Source organism: Papaver somniferum, chromosome 2 (genome assembly GCF_003573695.1).
Source record: "Papaver somniferum cultivar HN1 chromosome 2, ASM357369v1, whole genome shotgun sequence".
In the NCBI taxonomy this organism is placed as follows: Eukaryota; Viridiplantae; Streptophyta; class Magnoliopsida; order Ranunculales; family Papaveraceae; genus Papaver; species Papaver somniferum.
In genome coordinates this window covers 84,675,349-84,692,817 of record NC_039359.1, presented here as the reverse complement: position 1 = coordinate 84,692,817, position 17,469 = coordinate 84,675,349, and the positions used below count along the sequence as shown (strand labels likewise).

At 38.0% G+C, this 17,469-nt stretch overlaps 2 protein-coding genes across 2 annotated transcripts; one reads left to right on the top strand and one right to left on the bottom strand.

The window, feature by feature from the left end:
• Positions 1 to 8,976: 8,976 nt before the first annotated feature.
• On the top strand, positions 8,977 to 12,927 carry LOC113348259 (ATP synthase subunit beta, mitochondrial). The gene is made up of 9 exons (XM_026591967.1): positions 8,977 to 9,591; positions 10,272 to 10,347; positions 10,793 to 10,881; positions 11,045 to 11,162; positions 11,253 to 11,356; positions 11,455 to 11,613; positions 11,693 to 11,917; positions 12,037 to 12,348; positions 12,530 to 12,927. Exons 1-9 carry the CDS (start codon positions 9,112 to 9,114, stop codon positions 12,638 to 12,640), a joined length of 1,674 nt encoding a protein of 557 aa, XP_026447752.1. The 5' UTR covers positions 8,977 to 9,111; the 3' UTR covers positions 12,641 to 12,927.
• A 3,519-nt stretch (positions 12,928 to 16,446) lies between these two features.
• Positions 16,447 to 16,812, bottom strand: LOC113351532 (uncharacterized mitochondrial protein AtMg00820-like). The gene has a single exon (XM_026595498.1). The coding sequence runs from the start codon at positions 16,810 to 16,812 to the stop codon at positions 16,447 to 16,449; it is 366 nt and encodes a 121-aa protein (XP_026451283.1).
• Between the last annotated feature and the right edge of the window lie 657 nt (positions 16,813 to 17,469).

Below are 17,469 nucleotides of genomic sequence, written 5' to 3'. Positions count from 1 at the left end.
AGTATAATTGTTGCTAGGTTGATTTAAATGACCAATTAAATAACCCAATAATTATTCGTGATAGGAACAATAAATACGATGGATAATAACGATAAAACTTAAATAAAGTTATAGAAATAATTAGGGTTTAATTATTCAGGGCTTTGAATCCATCCCCTATCAAAAATAAATAATTAAATATGCCCATAATACAAAGAAATAAAAATAAACAAAACAATATATCACCACGTTTTTTCCCATGGCGGAAAAACCCTAATCTCTTATAACTCTCCTCTTTCCACTTGTATTGTAAAGGAAATTATGTGTAAAATATTGTGTCTAGGTTCCTCTTTATATAGACTTTGAGAACCTCCTCTTAATTGTTAGAGCACTACTCGGTCGAACTCGCAAGCGTTGCTATCTCAAGCTTGTTTGTCAAAACTATAAGTCTTGATTTCTAGTCTACTTATAGCTAAGTCTCAGATTAGGATAGAAAGTGTAGTTGAGCATTAGACTTCACGGTGTTCATAGATTGAAGACGAAGAACTACTAAGGGGATCTTGTGGAACTTCATCAACAAAAGGTATGTGGAGACTTGAACTCATCTATCACTCAAAAGTCTATCTACTCTATCTCCTATTTGAGACAAAAGTCGTATTGCTATATAGACTTCAATTATGCACATTTGATATTTCAAGCTGAGTTTAACTCGCTTATATATTTCTCGGAATATGTGTTGGTAAGATTTCGGTTTAACCAAGTTCGCCATATATTATTGACAAAATTCAAGAGATGATCATGTAAAAATTGCCTGGTAACATCTTATATGATTTTTGTGAGATAATCATTTAATGTAGACTCAGTATGTTTCGTATTGATCATTCGATCACTTGAAAAATTTTTTGAAGCTAATAGTTTGTATCAAACAGCTATTGCCGTCATCCGAGAATGTTTCAATGGTTGAAATGAGAGTTTAGAACAATTGGATATAAGCACAGTATGCGTACTTGAATATGTGTAATCCAAGTCTGGGAACCATGGTATGCATACCCGTATGCGTACTGATTGGTTTATTAGAGGCCCGGGAACTAAGTACGCATACCGGTAAGCGTACTGGCGTGAGGTTCAAGTTCTGGGACTTTACTGAGTTTGGTGGTATGTGTACCCGTTCACATACTGGCGAACCAAAACTTAGTCCGACCACTAAGGTATGCGTACCCGTTTACATACTTGAGTGGATTATGTTCTAAAATCGGTTTGTTCATGAACGAATACATTTATATAATAAGGAATGCAACCTTTTGCAAACCATGGCTATAATGTTCATGACTTTTAGTGAATCAAAATCGATTTTGTTCCAATTGTGTCTTTTATACTTTTATGAGAATGTAAACAATTGAACAACTCTAGAACTAGTTTCATTTGAGTCATTTGAACTAGTTATGGTTAAGATGAATAAGGTTGATATGAAAGTGTTCATATGGATAACTTCGGTTAACTATTGTTGAGCCAACAAAGGTGTACACATTTAGGTACGGTTACTCATATCTAAATGAAGTCACTTTTCATTTGTGTGTAACAAGCTAAGTTCGATATAACGGTTGAAAGATATTAGCTCGAGTCTAATCAGGTTTTCATCTAACGATGATATTGGATGCTTTGTTACCAATGTAACATTGATTGCAAACCCTGATTTGAAAAATATATAAAGGAGAACTCTAGCAACTGGGAAACCTAATCCCCACACCTCCTGTGTGATACTCGTTGCGAATAGATTCGATTCTCCTTTAACCTTAGGTTTTTCCAAAACCCTGTAGGTTAACGAATTGAAGATTTCATTGGGAATGTGAAGCCAGACCCAACTATTTTCTCTGTAGTTGTGTGTTCTGATCTTGCCCGTTTTGATCGTATTGAGTACTATATTTTCTAAGATTTGCTCGAGATTTAATCTCCGATAGGCACGATATATAAAAAGTAGTCACAAATATCTTCGTCTCATCGTTTGTGATTTCATAATATCTTGTTTCGCTACCATATGATTAAGATTATTGTGAGGTGATTGATATTTCTAGGATGTTCTTCGGGAATATAAGTCTGGTACATCAATTGGTTCATGTTCACCTTGATTTATCAAAAGACGGAACAAAACTCATAGGTTTATCTGTGGGAGTCAAATTTATCTATTCAATTGACTTTTCTGTGTGAGACAGATTGGTTTATCAAGTCTTCGACTTTGGGTCGTAGCAACTCTTAGTTGTGGGTGAGATCACTGAAGGGAATCAAGTGCGTAGAGTCCTGCTGGTATTCAGAGACGTAAGGAGCGCAACTTTACCTTGATCAATGTGAGATTGGTTAGGGCTCAATTACATTACAGTCCGAAGTTAAATTGGAGTAGGCTAGTATCTGTAGCGGCTTAATACATTTGGTGTTCAAATCTGGACTAGGTCCCAAGGTTTTTCATCATTTGCGGTTTCCTCATTAACAATACTTCTGGTGTCTGTGTTATTTCTTTTCCGCATTATATTTGTTTATATAATTAAAATATCACAGATTGTGCGTAAGTTCAATCAATTCTGAATCCAACCTTTGGTTGTTGATTAAATTGATTGACACTTGGATATTGGTTTTTGATACTGTCCAAGTTATTTCTTACATTCAATAGGGCTCGCAAATTCCTATTTGTTTGATTGCATATTGAATTGAGAAATTGAGATATAACTCTTTGATATACTTTCCTTAAGATTGAGTGTGACTGTCTAGTTGATTCTCTTGAAAGTATATTGGAGTTAGTCCATACAGATTTCCAAGAAAAATATTGGGTGTGGTTGTTAGACCCCCGCTCTTTTATTAATGTCTATCCAATCAGGAAACCTGATAACCATTAAATATTTTCACCTTCTTTGATCCTTATCCAAGTTGAAAATTTAACATCCTCATATACTAACACTTCCTTTTACTCTTATTCAATTAGGATACTTAAGTTCCTAAAATCCGACAAAAACCTTATTTGTCACGTCGAAGACAAGACCAAAACACAACTCTTCTTTCTCTTCCCGCGCAAGCCCAACATAAACCAAATCCAAGTTGGTTGCACCGCCTTGCTCATAACTTCTTCGTTTTGTGTTATAATTGAGTGATTCTTGGCTCGTTGGAATCATGTTTTCTTTACATACAAGATAGTATTGACTAAATATGAATTTGCAGGAGTTTCACTTTTTCTTTAATCCGTCTCTAGTTGTAGTACTTCAATATGCCTCGAAAAACTCATATATGTAATCCACAAGTCGAATCTAAGGGTTTGCAAAGTTTCTCAAAATTTTAAAACTTATAATCCAAGAAGAACTTTATGAGTCAAAGTTGATTAACTTCTCTTTTTCATAGTCAACCCAACCTGGCACGTCATAGGTAGGTGTGATCAATCAATCCTGGCCGTCCATAAGAAAAATATTGAACTCAATTCATAATTCGGTCAACCAGTCCTGGATGATTCCCAAGGCTTGATACCTTCATTCCTAGGCAACTTAACATATTTTTTTCACCTTGTTGACAACCCTTAAGCTCCATACCTTCCTAAGTAATCAAGATCAAACCCCCCGCTAGCGGTAACTTCGATTCTTCCATATTCAAGTGTCTTTTGACTCTTATTTGATTATTCAATAAAAAAAAGTAATAGCATATGATTTATATGAAAACTAGCATATAAAGTTTAAATAGTAAAATAGTGACAAACACCTATTACGAACCGATAAGTACTGTTGAAAACCATACCTAGAAAAATGCTTTGAAATCTACATAAATGGGTAGTGATTTCGTTATCCCTCTGCCGTTAATGGAGGAGAATTCTACTTCTATCTTGGTGATCTATCGACTCATGACTGAAAACCTTAAAAAATAGTAACACTTGCCTTGGAGCGAAAATCCATCTTGCAGAACAAACCCGAATAAAAAATACAGCTTGTCATTCCAGGTTCTTCTTATATTCCTATGCAACAGTAAGACTTGCTTTTAAAATCAAGAAAACTAATAACTGAGAATAGCCATATAATAATTTTTTTTTTCCTAAATGCAACTTCTATGAGGTGGAAAGTTTTTATGCTCCACTTTGTTGATCAGTCAACTCATGGATGAAAACCTTGGAAAACCAACAATTACCCAGAAGCGGAAATCCATCCCACGGAACAAAAGGGAATTAGGGTAGCAGAGAGATTAATCCATGTTCTAAGCCCTATTGGATATTAGATTTCACTGAGAGGCCAAGAATATAACAATCATGATCATTATTAGATATTAAAATAGAAGTAGTCTTAAGGTCTTAGAGCCTTTGAGAGCAACTGCAGTGGTGCGAGTATAACCAAAGATCAAAGACCAAAAAAAACGACTAAATTTGAGTTTAGTCTGGTGTGTGACGCTACGGTGGAAGACTAAATTTGATCGAGCGTAACACTGTGCATCCGCCCGTTGTTTTAAAAAAAAAAAAAAAAAAAAAAAAAATTGGGGCGGACGATTAAATCTCCGCCCGTCCCACTAAAGAGTCAAAGTAATCTTATGGGGCGGAGGTGTAAACGTCCGCCCCATACAAAATTGAAAAAAGAAAAAATGGCGCGGAGATTAAAAACACGCCTGGTGTGGGGCGTAAACTAAATGTACGCCTGGTGTGGGGCGTAGCCTTCAGGTCCGCGCGATCAAATTTGGGTTTAGTCTTGGTCCCAGACCAAATATAGTCTGAAATATAGTCGATGGTCAGGATTTAATCGATAGTCCGTCCCACTACGTCTCGTTAATAAACCAAATATTTGGGTTTAGTCGCCCACTGTGGATGCTCTGAGTGACCTTCTGCACATATATTCCTACGCAACAGGAATACTTGCTCCTAAAATCAAGAGAACTAATAGAGTGCAAGAATTGAGAACAATTGTATATTATAAGATATTTTTTTTAATGCTAAAAATGTAACTTCTGGAGAGTTTTGATGCTTCGCTTTCATCAAACTGAATGAGTGAGCTTATGGTGGAGGAGAAATCCCACAATAAGCTCGTCCAATCATTACATATTTCAAGCATTATTTTATTTTTAGTTTTTAATAATAATGTATTTGAACTCTAGGCATCAATCGTCTACCTTGAAAACACATCCTCAGTAGAATATTGTTTGCCGTCTAGGGTGTAATTTGGAAGATTTCTTTCTGAAATTCACCTTAAACTGAAGCAAAATCCAAGAGAGTTTTGGACTTGGGAGGTGTTAATACCCAAAAATCTCTCCTAGGTAAAACAATATACTGTCAAAGTACTTTTTTTAGGTTCGAAAATCAAAATCGTACAAAACGAGTCTAAACCAAGAAGTTGGACCGTTCACGTTTTGCTTCGGTTACAAAGAGAAAATGGGTTGATCTTAGGGGAGGGAAAGCAAATAAATTTTTGAGGAAATCAGTGGTGGTTGAATTGGGTTGAGGTTATTAAGTTATGGAAGAAGAAGAGACTGAAGATGATAAGCTTGTTTTGTCTTCTGAATAGACAAGGTAGTCTATTTATAGTTGGAACACTCACTGTTTCCTCGTAAATAGTGGAGGTTGTGGATAGATGGAGAGATAGAGACAGTGGGATAATGATTGGCTACGCCCATGATGTTAGGGAAGTTTCTGGAAACCCGTAAACCATCAATCCGTTACTTAGCCACTTATTTTAACCGCTCTCAACCGTTGCCACTACTTGTAACTTTCTTATCATGGGATGTTGTCATGCCGCACGTTGCCGTAAACCACCAGACCAATACCCATAAGTAATTCCCCCATGTAACATATTTTGATTTCTCGTAGGAATCATGGATTTGTTTTGTAGTCTTATCTAGATTGTCACGATATACTTGACTGATTAATAGCCTAAGCTAGACAGACTTTGTCAAAGTGGCATAGCTTGAAGAGACAACTCGACTCCAAGGTTACGTGTGACTAATAATGAGTTTTCCATAAGATGACATTGTAATCAGCTAGCCATAATAATACACGTAAATAACACAGTGCACCATGTTAACAACTAGCTAAGTCATGACACGTGCCACGACCTAGTCGATATCCAGTCAAGTTTGCATGAACATGGGTGCTAGGCTTGGAGCAACGTAGCCGTAGGCCGGGACTGGAGACAAGGTGGTCGTGTCCATGGTTAGCTAGGACGGAAGATAAAGAGGTCGTGTCTACTAGCTTGGCTAGGCCAAGAGACTAGGAGGTTTTTGCATGGTTATGTCATGCTAGGGGATAGGGAGGTCGTTGCCGTGATTAAGCCAGGCTAGGTCGATTAGCAAGGAGGCCGTGGATGATTAGAAGCCAGGCTAGGCCGGTTAACAAGGAGACTGCGGCCATGGTTAGCCACGCCAATAGACAATGAGGCCGTGACTAAGAGGAAGGGTGTCGGGCTAGGCTAGGCTTAGGGCAAGATAGCAGTGGGCATGGACTAACCGGGAGATAGGGAGGTCGTGGCCTGACTAGCTAGTTGGCCAGCTAAGAAGCTAGGCTAGGCCATACTAGGAGCCAAGAAGGCTGTGGCCAGGCCTGAAGACAGGTAGGCCATAACCATGGTTTGCCAGGCCTGAATACAGGGAGGCGTCTCCTGCTTAGGCTAAGCCGGAAGACAATGAGGCCTTGGCCACGGACATAACTAAGATAGTAGGCAAGGAGGCCATGCCCACGATCATGGGATAGGCTAAGAGATAAGACGACCATGGATAGATGGACCAGACCGTAAGACAAGATGGCCGTGGCCGCTGGACAGACCAAGCCAAGAGATAGAGAGGCCGTGGCCACTAGCTTGGCCAGGAAAAGAGACTAGGAGGCCGTGGCCTGATGGATAGTCTATGCGAGGCCGGAAGGAAAGGTGGTCGTGGCCTGACTAGCTAATTGTCTAGTTAGGGAATTGATGGCCACAACCTGGATATCTAGTTGGTTAGATAGGAAATTGGTGGCCGTGGCTAGGTTATGATACCCAACCAGATTGGCCTGGCTATGGAGTGCGGCCATGTTGGCGTTGGCACTTCGTTGGTAGCATACGAAACATATTCGAGGAATTCAGCCGTGGAAGTTCTGCGACTCGAGGTAATATTCCAAATATTATGCTTCTGGTAATTCATAATAATGTAGTAGCTTATTGTGAATATTTGTAATTGCAGCGTCAGTGTAGACTGATCAATGCATGAAAATTCATATGGCCGTACATAAAATAATGAGAGTTCAGCTGGGCCAAGCTCTAAAAATTGTGCAAGCATATTGAAGTTCAGTATGGCCATTAGCATGATACGCATTCTCAATTCTCTCGCGGAATATGATGTAGAAGTACGAATCTATAATTCTGATGACGGGTCAGGAATTTATACATGTTTATAAACATATATATATATAATACCGAGAGTTCAGATGGGTGAAGCTCTAATACATATATAGAATACCGAGAGTTCAGCTGGTGAAGCTCTAGTACATATACGATTATAGATACGTCACTGTGTAGGTTCAGAGGCGATTTTTACAAGTTTTGATCTTATCAAAAAACCACCATCTACAGGAGGAGATACTCCTCCCATAGTGGGATGGTGGATACACTACTCTCATAATTTAAAGGAGAGACTCCTTCCCATTGCAAGTAATTTTTATGGGATCTATAAAGATCCTCAACCAGAGGGATATCACAGATGTAAGGAGCGTCAAAAATTATTGTAGATGAATTGTATGATTCGTACCATGATAAACTTAAAAGGTAAATCCAGTCTAAATACTCAATCTCAAAGACGGAAGGAAGGTGTTCAAGTAGTGTCACTTGCACCCACCAAATTTTGATTTTGATATTTTTTTTTTGTGGATGCAAAATAATAGTTGCAAAAATTAAAATTTGTACAATAATGGGTTCACAATGTAAACTAATCACTTGAATCTTCTTAATTTTTTTTTTCTACCTGACAAACTTTATTTGAGGAAAATTAAAGAAAACAAAAGATAATGGTTGAGGATAATAGCGTGGGAATTTAGGTGTCGCGACCATCATCATTCGGGATGAACCGAGAAATATTCAAGTTATTTTGGCATTCAATGTTGTTGTTACTAGCTATCGGTATCAATGTTCACAATTCCTTCACTGAGATTGATGTATTCAAAATGAGATTCATGATGCTATCGCGAAAGTGGTAAGCATGTATACCATATGAACTTCGATCATAGATCATTTTTTATGAATGATGAAATCAAATTTGTTCGAACCCATAAAACATAAGTCCTAGCTCCATCCATGCTCAATCTTACAGGGTTCCTGAAGGACCCACTGAAATAATTTTTTATTTTACATTCAACCCGATCATCCAGAAAACTATTCGAAATGAATATTAGAAAACAAAATAAAAAAGTAAGCTTTTGGACAAACGATTGTCATAGCTAGTCGCCCAACGACCCGATGCAACTCGTCTAAGAGACATCCTCATTTTGTAAGGGTTTCTTTTAAATCATCTTGAGCTGCGAATTTTGATTTTTCACATATGGTGGGTTTGGATAGGTGAGATTTATGGGTTCAGGAGAGTTTGTGGAATTACATTCCTCTCAATACGTTTGGTTGCTCAAATTCTCTGGAATTGCCTTTCTTGCAGAAATCAATTTTCCTACAATTTTAAAATTTTAGGAGTAATACTATAAATTTTAACCAAGTTTCCCAACACACGAGGAATTTGCATGAGTTCCTTTATTTGATCCCAAGAGATTATCAGAATTGTGAATTCCGCAGCCAAACATACCAATTATTGCAATTGGAGTTGCCCCATTATCAGTATGTGACTACTGCATATAACAATCACGAGTCAAAACTTCCTAAATAACCTACCTGGACGCCAAAGTTTCGCAAAAGTTTGAATCCATAAGTTACTTTCACATCCACGAGTTAACTCATCCCGTATCGTTGACTCGTTATCATCGCATCTGGCTCCTGCCCCCTTTAAATAAGATGCTAAATAGGGGCTCCTCATTTCTATAATAATATCCTCTCTTGCCTCTCCTACTGAAAACCCTAAAAAAAAAAACTCTCCACGTCTCTCTCTATATTCAGAGGTAGAGACTGAAGAAACAGTCAAGAAGAACATAAGAAGAAGAAGAAGAAGCCATTAGATCTCTTCATGGCTTCTCGTAAGGTTTTATCATCTCTATTGAGATCTTCAGCAAGAAGATCTGGATCTAAATCTTCATTTATCAGATCACCATCACCATCTCCTTCACCTATTACTCGTGCTTCACCAAAGGGTTATTTATTGAATCGAGTTTTAGATTATGCAACTACTGCTGCTGCTGCTACAGCACCATCAACACCACCATCGACAACGACGAAAACTGGATCTAAAGGTAAAATCACTGATGAGTTTACAGGAGCTGGTGCGATCGGAAGTGTGTGCCAAGTTATTGGTGCTGTTGTTGATGTTAGATTTGAAGAAGGTTTACCTCCGATCTTGACTGCTCTTGAGGTTTTGGATAATTCTATCCGATTGGTTTTGGAGGTTGCTCAGCATTTGGGAGAGAATATGGTTAGGACTATTGCTATGGATGGTACTGAAGGTCTTGTTAGAGGTCAACGGGTTCTTAACACTGGTTCACCTATCACTGTAAGAAAACTTCCTTTATTTAGACTCATTTGAATCTGATTTATCTTAATCGGTTTTACTCATCTCATCAGAATTGACTTTCTGTAAAAAATTGCATCTTTGTGTTCAATATTATTTTTGTTCGGGTACTATGTTGATTGATTTGAAATGATGTTTTAGATGGGTGATTCTCAGATTCGCGGATTATATTTTTTTCTTCTATTTATTAGTTTAGTATTTTTTCAGATTATGTTAGATAAATGCTATTTTTTCCTTTTTCATTGTTTTACTAAGGGGCGATTAAATGGGTCCTTGCGGGATATAGGCTATCCCCTCTGGGTGGAGAAAATTTCTTTAGGATTTTGATGATACATTGAAATGTTACGGTGGTCTCTTTTGAGTTTATGCATAAACTGGATTTTGATGATGCACTAAAATGTTACATTGTTATCTTGTGAGTTTATGAGGCTATGTACTGGATTTTGATGATACTGAAAAATGTTACAGTTTGGTTCTCATGGGTTTACGAAGGCTGGTGTTCTTTTTTCTGAATTGCTTTGCAGTGTTAATAGGAAACACATGGATGTGTTTATGGGCAATTGGCTTGGTTGTCTTTTATTTATCCTTAATGCAAGTGTATAATTTACTTTATAACTGTATTATTTATTAGGTTTTAACTTTCTGCTTCTACGGCTGAACAGGTGCCTGTTGGTAGGGCTACTCTTGGTAGAATCATGAACGTTATTGGAGAGGCTATTGACGAGAAGGGTGATATCAGTAAGACTCTCAACAGACCTTTGATGTATAATTTTTCAATTTGCATTCAGAGGTGTTTATACTGTTCTATTCCCACCCAATCTTTGGGTGTGTGAGTTATGTGCAAAAGAGGACAGTTATACATGTATTGTTTTAAGATTTTATTCGGTAGGTCATCTTAGTTATTCATTCCTCCGTCATTTAGAGCCTTTGATGAGTACTATTTATGTTGACAAGATAATGCAGCAAATTCTGCTCTTGGGATTTTGTAAAAATAAGTCCTTAACTAATCTCCAAGAGTTCCTCAGTCCTCAGTGTCTCTAATAAAATTAATTAAATTAGGGCAATTCTTCATTTGCCGCCGATTTCCCCCCTTCCATGGAATGTGAGAACAGCATGTAGTGTAATTTATCTTGTCGTTGTATGTGTTAAAAAGTTTTCTTATCAATCTTGTCTGCTGTAACAGAAACGGATCACTTCCTGCCCATCCATCGTGAAGCTCCTGCCTTTGTTGAGCAAGCTACTGATCAACAGATTCTTGTGACTGGTATTAAGGTATGCTGAATATTTTCATTTAGCCAAGCCTATGTTTAATTTCTCACAATTTCTCTATTATGCTCCTTGTCTTTTTTACATGGCTTACTTTTTCTTGTTTGGATCTATTTATATCACAGTACCGATTCTTGACATATTTTTGCCGTGCCTTGTTAATATTCAGGTTGTGGATCTGCTTGCACCCTACCAGAAAGGAGGAAAGATTGGGTTATTTGGTGGTGCTGGTGTTGGAAAGACTGTGCTCATTATGGAGCTTATTAACAACGTTGCAAAAGCTCATGGTTCGTTTACACAGATATACAGCTTAGAAACTCTCTTTTTTGATTGTCTCTGTTCTTGTGTATAATGTTATTTGCTTTTTGTGCTCTCAGGTGGTTTCTCTGTTTTTGCTGGTGTTGGGGAACGTACTCGAGAGGGTAACGATCTTTACAGAGAAATGATTGAGAGTGGTGTCATCAAGCTAGGAGACAAGCAGGTCTGGTTTTTTTACTCCATAAGCTGTAATCTTGTTTTAATGTTAATTTATGTTCTTGTGGTTGTCATGTTTCTGAACCACGTTCTTCTGTTTTATAGGCTGAAAGCAAGTGTGCTCTTGTATACGGTCAAATGAACGAGCCCCCTGGTGCTCGTGCTCGTGTTGGACTTACCGGTCTGACTGTGGCTGAGCACTTCAGAGATGCTGAGGGTCAGGATGTGCTTCTCTTTATTGATAACATTTTCCGTTTCACTCAGGTAGGTGTTGGCGGCACTTGTTTTGATTGTCTTGATTTTGTTCTTTCTAAATTGCCTATCTAAACTTCCTCTTGTTCAGGCTAACTCTGAGGTGTCTGCTTTGCTTGGTCGTATCCCATCTGCTGTTGGTTATCAACCAACTTTGGCTACCGATCTTGGAGGTCTGCAAGAGCGTATCACTACCACTAAAAAGGGTTCCATTACATCCGTCCAAGCTATTTATGTCCCTGCTGATGATTTGACTGATCCGGCTCCTGCAACCACCTTTGCCCATCTTGACGCCACAACTGTGCTCTCTAGACAGGTATCTATATTTTTTTGTTGAATTAGGGTTTGTGAAATGGAGATTTAAGGTTTCATACACATGAGTTTTTTGTTTTGTACATTTTCTAATAACATTTTCCATGCATTTATCATGATTAGATTTCTGAGCTTGGTATCTACCCTGCTGTCGATCCCCTTGATTCTACATCTCGTATGCTCTCACCTCATATCTTAGGAGAGGCTCACTACAACACCGCTCGTGGTGTACAGAAGGTTCTTCAGAACTACAAGAATCTACAAGATATTATTGCCATTTTGGGTATGGATGAGCTCAGTGAAGATGACAAGTTGACAGTTGCTCGTGCTCGTAAAATTCAAAAGTTCTTAAGTCAGCCTTTCCATGTTGCCGAAGTCTTCACTGGTGCACCAGGGAAGTACGTGGAATTGAAAGAGAGCATCACCAGTTTCCAGGTAATAAACTTTGTCTGGCTAGTAATATTTCATTTTGCACATCTTTAGTTTATACACTAGCTGATGCTTGCATATTCTGCATATGCATGTGAAGAACCCCTTCTGGGCTTGTTCTTGTTTGTTGGAGGCTTGCTATGTAATATAATAGGTACTTCAAATCTTCTTTCTTTTGATCCAACAGGGTGTATTGGATGGGAAATACGATGATCTATCAGAGCATTCGTTTTACATGGTTGGAGGAATTGAGGAGGTGATGGCCAAGGCCGAGAAAATTGCTAAGGAGAATGCTTAATCAGAAGTAGAAACTCAATATTATCTTCTTTCAACCAATCTCATGACTTACAAAGATCAATAATTTGATTTGTTGCTTGCAATTTTTAGAAGTTGCAGTTTTTCAAGAGATCAACTTTGTCTCTGCCTACTCCCATCTTATTTTTCTCCCTGAATTTTAATTTTTGTTTGCTGTTTTTGGTGGGTAGAACCCAGAGAGCCTTTAAAGAGCCGAATTGTCAGGCATTTACTCCTTTTTGTTAAAAGTTAATAAGATAAAAAAAAGGAACTGGTAGTTGTTGATATACATTTCTGGTATTTGCTAGTATCTTTTTTGTTCTCTTAGAGCGTCCACAGTGGTACGATCATAACCAAAGATCAAAGACCAAAACAAACGATCAAATTTGAGTTTAGTCTGGTGTGTGACGTTACGGGTGAAAGACTAAATTTGATCGAGCATATACTATATATTCGCCTGGTGTGGGGCGTGGGATATACGTCCGCCTGATTGGGGAGATTCTTAAAAAAAAAAAGAAGAAAAAAGAAAGAAGTGGGGTGGAGGTATAAAGCCCGCCCCACAAAAAAAATTTTGGAAAACAAAGAATGGGCGGGGGTATAATGCCCGCCCCATATAAAATTAAAAATAAAATAAAAAATGGGGCGTAGACTTTACGTACGTCTGGTGTGGTGCGGGGACTTTACGTACGCCTGGTGTGGGACGTAGATTATATAACCGCCTGGTGGTGGGGCGTGAACTATACGACCGCTCGACTATATCTGGGTTTGGTCTTGATCGCCGACCAAATTTGGTCTGGGTTTTACTCTTTGATCAAATTTTGATCGATGGTCCGTCCCACTATGCCAGCTCACTCGACTAGAAATTTGTTCTTAGTCGTCCACTGCAGTTGCTCTTAGAGCAACCACAACCACGACCAAATTTGGGGACTAAACTCAAATTTGGTCTCAAAATGTGCCGCAACGGAAGGGACCAAACCCAAATTTGGTCGCCAAAATTAGGGTTTGAGACCAAATGTGGTCATCAACCCAGACTAAACGAAGATATAGTGGGACGGAAGTATTAATAGCGTATGAAAGCAGGCGAGATTTTTTTGACTGTATGAAATCAGACGAGAGTATAATTACCGTTTGAAGATGGGGCGGTGATACAATTAGCGTATGAATCAGGCGCATCTATAAACTCCGCCTAACCGAACGCATGTAATACATACGCCCCAACACAGGCGTAGTTATATTGTACGCCTCAATGGGACGTTGGTATATTGTACGCCCCAATGGGACGTTGTTTTAATGTACGCCCCAATGGGACGTTGGTGTATTCACTCGTTTAGTGGGATAATACGTTATTAGAAGAAGATTAGTGGGCTAATACGTTATTAGGAGAAGATTAGCGGGCTAATATGTTATTAGAAGAAGATTAGTGGGCTAATATTTCTGTAAATTCACTAATCAGGCGATCATTAAAAGTGCGCCTGAATCAAGCGGTCATTAAAAGTGCGCCTGAAATCAGACGGTCATTAAAAGTGCGCATGATATCAGACGGTCATTAAAAGTGCGCCTGAAATCGGACGGTCATTAAAAGTGCGCCTGAAATCGGGCGGTCATTAAAAGTGCGTCTGAATTGGGGCGTTTTTTTATACTTCCGCCTGACTAAAAAATAGTCTTCCATGACTGTGTTTGATCACTGTAAATGCCAAAAAAATTTAGCTTTTGGTCTGCTATTTGGCATTTGGTCGACTCCATGACTGTGGATGCTCTTAATAACTATACAACTGAACTTAAAAGAGTAGTGATGGACTCTGGATTCTTTAATGAGTAACAATAGGAGGAAGGATAACCATTAGAGATGCGGGCAAATCTTCTTTGAGAATCATTGAATCCCCTGGCAACAGCAGCACTAGAGAACTGGGTAACAGAATGTTCTCTATCTAGTGAACTTGTATAGCTATTAGTTATTACTATCGCATGACAATCAACCCCGGTATGGATTTCTACCTGCCGTAGGCTCTAGGTAGTGCCGAAACATTTGTGTCTGTAACAACAGCTATGAGAGTAGCTTTCTTCTTCCTTCGTCATTAACTATCTGGCTTTCGGATGGTAATTTTGCACATTCTATAGCGATCTTGTACTCAATCTGCTATATAGCTTCATCTCTTTGGTGGCAATTCTAAGACATAAACATAATCTTAGGATTGTCTCTGCTTTATGAGGATGAATTATAAGGTGAGAAGAATGTTTTATAACAGCTTTTCTTCAACCAGAACACAAAAACAGATCACAGGTACAACATAATATCATTGTGTAGATGATGATTAATCTCAAATCTTGATTACAGAGAGAACACTTTTCATTACAGAATAAAGCAGAGAGAAGAGATATTAATACAAGTATCAACCGACACTAACTGACATAACCGACACTAACTGACATAAAGCAAATGATCTCACACGTGAGAATAATAACAGCTTGTGACAAGCTGGCTGTTATCCTACACCACTTAATAGTCTTAACGTGCACTGCATCTTTCTTCACTGATAACTCTGTCTTTAGCCCCCTCAAGCTCAAGGGCATAGAAATGACATTGAGCTTGGATCTTAACATATCAAACCTTGGAGCATGAAGATCTTTAGTAAATATATCTGCAATCTGATCCAGAATATGAATATAAAATACATTAAGTGACTTTGACTGAACAAGCTCTCTTATGAAGTGATAGTCCAACTGGACATGTTTCATCTTTGAATGCATCACAGGATTAGAAACAAGTGGTATAGAACTGATATTGTCACAATCCAACTTTGGAATGGAAGGAATGAGAAGATGTAGATAATGAAGAAGATAACAAATCCAAACCATTTCAGCTGCACTATGTGCCAGTGTCCTATATTCTACCTCTGTGTTTGACCTTGCAACAATAGTTTTCTTTTTAGAGGACAAAGAAATAGCATTAGAACCCAAGAAGATACAATAACCTCCAATTGATCTTTTATCATCAATATTACCAGCCCAATCTGCATCTGAGAAACCTAAAAGAAAAGTATCTCCTTTTGTGAAATGAAGACCATAATCCAAACTCCCTTTAAGATATCTAAGTATCCTCTTGGCTGCAGTGAGATGCTCAGTTCTAGGATGCTGTATAAATTGGCACACAAGATTTACTGCAAAAGCAATATCAGGTCTAGTCCAAGTAATGTATTGTAAGGCTCCAACCAATGATCTGTATTCAGTTGGGTTGTCAAGAAGATCCCCTGAAGAAGAACTGAGTTTTGAATTTGCTGAAATTGGAGTCTGACAAGGCTTTACACCTTCCGTGTAATATTTCTTAAGAAGATCTACAACATACTTAGTCTGAGTAAGATGTAGAGATGTGGAATTTCTGTAAATCTCAAGACCCAAAAAGTAATCTAAGTTACCCAGATCTTTTAGAGGAAAATATTCTTGCAACTTAAGGATAACATGTTGAAGAAAAGTTGAAGAAGACCCTGTGAGCAATATGTCATCCACATACACTAAAGCTACAAACATTTGAGTACCTTCCATGTGAACAAAGAGTGAAGGATCTGCAACTGAGTTAACAAAATTTAAGGATTTTAGAGCAGTGATGAGCTTATCATACCATGCTCTTGGTGCTTGCTTGAGCCCATAAATTGCTTTGTGGAGAAGACGTACATGATCTGGCTTATCTGGATCTACAAACCCTGGTGGCTGAGACATATATACTTCTTCCTGCAAGTCTCCATGTAAGAATGCATTACTTACATCAAGTTGATGCACATTCCAATCAAACTGAACTATCATTGAGAGAATAATTCAAATAGTTGTTGGCTTAGCAACCGGGCTAAAAGTTTCTTCAAAGTCAAGTCCTTGTTGTTGATGATATCCCTTTGCCACCAATCTAGCCTTGTGTCTATCAATTCTTCCATCTGGATGATACTTAATCCTAAAAACCCTTTTACATCCAATTAAATTTTGAGAATCATCTGGTGGAACCAATGACCAAGTGCCAGCATTCATAAGTGCATTGTATTCATCAGTTGAAGATACTCTCCAAATCTTTTCCTTGTTGGCAGCAACAATGTTCCTGGGAATATGACTTACAAAAGCAGTCTGCAAAGGATGTTTAGTAGCATAATAGGACTTTGGAGTGTAAATTCCATTCTTTCCTCTAGTAATCATGTTATGATCATTTTTTAGTAATGAGAGAAGAAGTAACTGATTTTGAAGTAGAATGGAATGGAGGAGAAAGAGTGGAATTGGAGGAAGCACTTATGTTGGAAGATGAAGGCAAAGGATCAACAAATGATAATGAGGAAGCAATGTCAGTTAATGGGAAATAATGTTCATTGAATGAAACATGTCTTGAAATATAGACAATACCTGAATTTGGATCAAGACATCTATAACCTTTATGTTGCAAGCTATAACCTAGGAAAATGCAAAGTTTGCTTCTTGGTTCAAGCTTGTTAGAAGTATAAGGTTTTAACCATGAAAAACAAGCACATCCAAACACCTTAAGAAAGTTGTAATCAGGTTGTTTATGAAACAGAGAATAATAAGATGAATTGAAATCAAGAGCTCTAGTTGGCAATCTGTTAATGAGGTAGTTAGCAGTTTGAAGAGCTTCTACCAAATACATGTTTGGTAGACTAGATTGATAAAGTAGAGTTCTAGTAATTCCTAGAAGGTGTTTATGCTTGAATTCAATAACATCATTCTGTTATGATGTGTTAGGACATCTAAACTCATGAGTAATTCCTCTAGATTGGCAATATTGGTTAAGAAATGTATTTAGAAACTCTCCACCATTGTCAGTCCTGATGGTAATGACAAAAT